Source organism: Lycium barbarum, chromosome 12 (assembly GCF_019175385.1).
Source record: "Lycium barbarum isolate Lr01 chromosome 12, ASM1917538v2, whole genome shotgun sequence".
Taxonomy (NCBI): Eukaryota; Viridiplantae; Streptophyta; class Magnoliopsida; order Solanales; family Solanaceae; genus Lycium; species Lycium barbarum.
In genome coordinates this window covers 12,520,284-12,525,780 of record NC_083348.1, presented here as the reverse complement: position 1 = coordinate 12,525,780, position 5,497 = coordinate 12,520,284, and the positions used below count along the sequence as shown (strand labels likewise).

Sequence of the window (5,497 nt, the reverse complement as noted above, 5' to 3'; positions counted from 1 at the left end):
ATTGTAACTTATCATCGTTATAGTTTAACCCACTCCCTAATTTGGGTTAAGTTTGTGCTTTGTGTCTTAATTTAGGTAGTAACATATCAAACCAAATGACTATGAAGAGGGTTAGAATTTGAAACTTTGATGAATTCAGAAAGTTTCAAGACTAGGAGTAGGATCATATTTACCGGAATGTTTGCCAAGCTTGCTAAGTTCTACATTTTTACAAATTCTCTTAAAACTAAGTTGATGCACAAATTTCATAATCAGGCAGGTCTGTGGGAAAAGAGAATATATAGATTATGAAGAATAGACTGAAAAACCACTTGTACATTGGACAAATTCTCTTAAAATTTGTGCAAATTACAGCTAAAGCTGTTTGGTTGAACAACTGGAACCTGTTGAGCTATGTGAAGTAAACAATTAAGTAAATAATGATGATATGAAAATATATGTCCTATCTAGCATCCAACAATGTGATGCTTAATTCATTTCCAGAATGTTCGCCAAGCTTGCTAGATGAACTATTAACTTCACCGAATTGGCTTCTGCTAGAAAAAAAACCTGGCTCTTTAGGTGAGGGCAATGGAATGTCACTAGACAACATCAGCACAACTGTTGACATGCTAGGCCTATCTTCTTGACACTGCTGCACACACAATAGACCTACATGGACCGATCTTTCCAACTCAGATAGGTTGCATGACTCCCTTAGATGTTTAGTTATTACTTCCAAAACCCTGCCTTCTTTGGAGTGGATCCACACCTGAACATTTGATATCGTCAAGTTAGATGCTATAATTTTTACTGGCATGAATTTTGCACCGTGAAGATTAGATAAGACGAGTTCCTACATGTCCTAGAAGATTATGATGATGGTCTAGATGGAAGAACCCTCTATTTCTCGTCCCGCTCAAAATCTCCAGTATTAGAACTCCAAAGCTAAATACATCAGATTTCACTGAAAAGTTTCCTTCTTCTGCATACTCCGGAGACATGTAGCCACTGTAGAATAATATCAAACAAAGAACGTAAGTATCCTTTTTTTTTTTTAATCAGGAACAAAGAAAGTAAGTAGCTTTTTAGTGGACTGCAAATAGTTCATTGGTTTAAAGATTATTACTATGTCCCAACCACTCTTGTTGTCATGGCTCCAGTCTCATTTCCTCCGAAACTTCTTGCCATGCCAAAGTCAGATATTTTTGGGTTCATATCAATGTCTAGCAAAACATTGCTAGGTTTAAGATCTCTGTGGATTATCCGCAATCTTGAGTCTTGATGAAGATAGAGAAGTCCTCGAGCAATTCCATTAATTATATGGAAGCACTTAGGCCAATCAAGCAGTGACCTCCTGTCTGTATCTGCAAAAATCCAGAGCTTATAATGGGATCCTTTCAAACATTTCAACCTATGATTCATGAAAAGCTAAGTATGTTAATAATTCAGAGAAGTGAGAACCAACCAAAAAGGAACCAATCCAAGCTATTATTAGGCATGTACTCATAAATCAACATTTTTTCTTCTGCTTGAATACAACAACCAAGAAGCTTCACAAGATTCCGATGCTGGAGTTTGGCAATGAAGATAACCTCATTCTTGAACTCATCAGTTCCTTGCGCTGAGTATCGTGAAAGTCGTTTTACTGCAATTTCTTGTCCATCTTTCAGCACACCCTAGATATCCTCGGGCAATTAGGTCAGAGAGCTTATCTAGATTATTTTACTAAAAAATACTGAGTAAACTAGACCTTGACACCTTTGTAGGTAGCTTATTTGAAGTGGAATTAACTTTTCATGACATTTCTGTTTAGGTTATATAGGAGAATGGGAGATAAATTTTCTTACTTGAACTTGTATTTTCCTTTTAAAGGTTCTGAAAGTTTGTCAATGTTCCATCATACATAATATCTTGAAGATGTTAAGCAGTTTGTTTTGAGAAAAAAGAAAGAGTTGCAATTAACATTGTTACCTTGTAAACAGGTCCAAAACCACCCTCTCCAAGCTTCTTGTTGAGTGAAAAGTTATTGGTAGCATCCAAGATAGTTGCAAAATCAAACAATGGTAAATCTAGATCGTCATCTTTTTCATTAATATAGACCATTTCAGAGCTTCTCATTCCTCTTCCTGTCAAAACAAGGACTTAATTGGATGGAAAGAGAGAATTTCTAAGATTTACCATCAATTCAAGCCACTTATTTCAAATTTTAAAGCAGCAAAACATCTGGTTTACCTTCACTGAAACGTTGTTGATTCTGATCCTCCTCCTCCTTCTTCTTCTTCTTATTTTTCTTCTTCTTTTGCCTTGTGTACAAGATCAAGCATAGCACTGAGAGAAGACTTAATACTGCCAATGGCAAGCCGATTCTCAATTTCTTTAATTTCTCTTTACTGGAGTTTCCTGGTGATTAATATAAATTCATCTTAGCGTGATAAGTAGGAACCTTTTTTCTTTTCAAATAATGTAGGAAATCCTCTTTGTCCTCCCCCCCCCCCCCCCCCCCCCCCAAAATGTTAAGAGATGGACCTTGAGTCTAACTCAACCCGAAAAAGTTGCTCCCGTGGTGAGGATTCCAAGACAATATAACTAGACAACAACATCTACTTGTTCATTTTATGACATTTAATTTGGTCTAGAAAACTCAAGACTAACGTAAAGAAGCAGACCTGTAGCTATCTCTGTCTCAGAAGAGTCCAACTTTATATATATGTCTTGCCCACTAGCACCAAACTCTCTGATGTCCATCAGCTCATCAAACCAGAGCAAGCAGTCTTCATTTGTCCCAGTTATGTCTAGTTTTGCATAGGCCACACATGAACAGTTTCTCAAGCACAATTCCTCGCATGCATTAAGAGTCACTCGACGATCGTACCAGGAAAATCGAGTGTCTGGCAACTTGATGCCCGAATACTTCAAGAATTTAACTTCCTTTTGGCAATTCAATGGTGTCTTTCTGACACAGCCTCCTGACCAATTTCCCTTTGCCCATTCCGTTGGATCTTTGGGTTCAAATTTATCCAAACATCTACAGATTGGAGAGTTGCCGCTGTTGCACAAACCATATGAGTGACACTGGCCATAAATGTCACAATTGTCTGCTGGTGCGTTACCAAAGTTATCCCAATTCTGAGTCTGATTGTTCCATGTTGAAAGCTCTAGAAACCCATTCAGTTGCATCACTACCCTTGCAATGACAGAGCTGTCTTTGATCTCATACGTGAAGTATACTTTCTCAAGATCGGATACAAATATATAGTTATAAGTAGGACTTGGTAGCAGAGATGGTGAATTAGCAAAGGTTTGACCATTCCATGCTCCACCCCTGAAGCGTTGGCTGGTACCATTCATAAGAAATGGCTGTGGGTATCCATGAGGATCAAATATGAAACTAAACACACCCTTAGAGGGGTCATTTCTGCTCTTCCATGACCAGAGGGAACGGCGAAAACCAGTCTTAAAATCGATCCCAATTTTAACTCCAGGCAAAGCTGTGTCACCAGGATAGTCAAAACTCTGCCACAGGTAATTCTCAGTCGGATCTCTAACAACAAGATTGCCTGAATCCAGAAGCTGTGCTATTGGATTCTGCACCCGTCCGGTGGTGTTGGAGGACCAAACGACACGGCCAGAACTGTTTAGAAGAGTTAGAATTCCCTGTCCTGTAAAATTGAGCGTACCATTTTTATCATTGAGTGGAGTGTCTCGATTAGCAACCCATACCACTGTCCCTATGTTGTTGAACCATATTCCTAGGTATCGTTTACTGGATGTTGTTTGACCAGGGGAGAAAAATCCCAACTCAAACTTTCCACCTGATGAAACAATGGTTTTTCCATCTGTTAAAGGTTGATCTGTAGGTATGGTATCTGCAGCTCGAGAAAGAATCAAAACAGAAAATATGGAAGACAAGAAGAAATGAATAGTTATGGTTTCCATTGGTTTCTGTTTTACTAAAGGAGTTTGCAGAATTCTCAATTTGTTGATCAAGAACTAGTCTTGGGTTATTGATGAAGCATGATAATGTTAGAGAGCATACATGGTCAACGTTACTGAATGCAATTATTTTTTGGCTGAGAGTTGAGACCAACTTGTTGTCAAAGAGTTGAGGCGACGGCTCTGACTTACATAATTGCGTGGAAATTTCGGATATGTCACATGGTCAATATGCCCAGCCACCAAAAAAAATTTCATTTTTTATTAATAAGCAGTTTGTCAATAGACAGGTTCTAAAATGATGCAGCAAGAGGTACCTGTAAGTTAAAAAGAAATTAAAGGAGAAAACTAACTGTTTTTATAGTTTCCTGAAAGGTAATTTACACATGTAAAAAATACATCTGAAACACTTTTATTATTTAACTTGTCTTTTAGAAATTCCTAATGAGGGGTAGCAGTAACATCTATTGACTTGCAAACTTTTCCTTAGACTGATATTATTTTCTTTAGGGTAAAGGTCCAAATTTATCCCCCCTTAATAGTTTGGGTTAAATATAGCCCGTCGGTTATAAGAATGGTCCAAATATGTCCTTATTCATTAACAGGAGAAGCTTTCCAATATGTCAAATTTGCTCTTGAATTATATATGAAATGATTCAAATATGTCGTTGAACTTTGCGAAATTAGCAAATTTATTTTTCTCAGCCACCAACCGTTATCATTCTAAATCAATCATGATAAGAAAAAGTGAGAATTGAAGCAAAAGAACTGAAAAAGTGTAGCGCTTAGATTTTGAGGTGGAAGTAAAAAAATAAAACCTGATTTATTGCATACTTCCTCTTTATTTTATACTAGGTAAAGTTTGGTGGCCGTGCTGTGCACGCCCAAGCTCAAATGCAAAAATTAACATAAATCAAGTTAATTAATAATTTGTTAGGTATGATCAGCAACTTTAATATCAATTTTAGTTCATGATCATGAAGCAACTAAAGTTAATATTAATGCTGCCTTTTGAGCAGTTTAGTTGTGGAGTTATATTTAGATATTTAAATACATGAATTAGAGTGAAGGTTGAAGGCGGAATTGAGAGTTTTTCAACATTTATTAACGGATTATGAAAAGAACTGTTGAACCCTTTTTAGTTTAAACATGCTATATATGTTGCTAAATTCAAAACTGTACAGGATTGAAAATAATGTTATGGATATTTGCGACACTTCCTTATAATTTTAACTTGTGATGCAAACTATGTTATGTAAAAAGCGAACCAAAATAGAATATTTAAAACATAAGAGAGAGAAAATGTAAAAAAAAAAACAAAAGCCATCGGGAGTAGTGCATGTATTTGCTCCATTAACAATCAAACTCAAGTGAGGAAATGGTGGGTAAAGGAATAGAATATTTAAAACATAAGAGAGAGAAAATGTAAAAAAAAAAAAAAAGCCATCGGGAGTAGTGCATGTATTTGCTCCATTAACAATCAAACTCAAGTGAGGAAATGGTGGGTAAAGGAATAAATATAATAATTATATATATTCAGATACATCACACAAGATCTATGTAAATTTGCATATAGCAATTC

The 5,497-nt window shown here is 36.3% G+C and overlaps 1 protein-coding gene across 2 annotated transcripts; it reads right to left on the bottom strand.

Moving 5' to 3' along the window:
* Positions 1–264: 264 nt before the first annotated feature.
* Positions 265–4,066, bottom strand: LOC132623311 (G-type lectin S-receptor-like serine/threonine-protein kinase At4g27290). Of its 2 annotated transcripts, none has more exons than XM_060338047.1 (7): positions 2,649–4,066; positions 2,215–2,382; positions 1,954–2,123; positions 1,448–1,658; positions 1,109–1,346; positions 840–990; positions 265–751 (listed from the first exon to the last, which is right to left on the bottom strand). In XM_060338047.1, the coding sequence occupies exons 1-7, from the start codon at positions 3,916–3,918 to the stop codon at positions 443–445; spliced, it is 2,517 nt and encodes an 838-aa protein (XP_060194030.1). In that variant the 5' UTR covers positions 3,919–4,066; the 3' UTR covers positions 265–442. The 2 variants fall into 2 exon arrangements, with proteins under 2 accessions (XP_060194030.1, XP_060194031.1); XM_060338048.1 differs by having other exon boundaries at positions 1,954–2,108.
* Between the last annotated feature and the right edge of the window lie 1,431 nt (positions 4,067–5,497).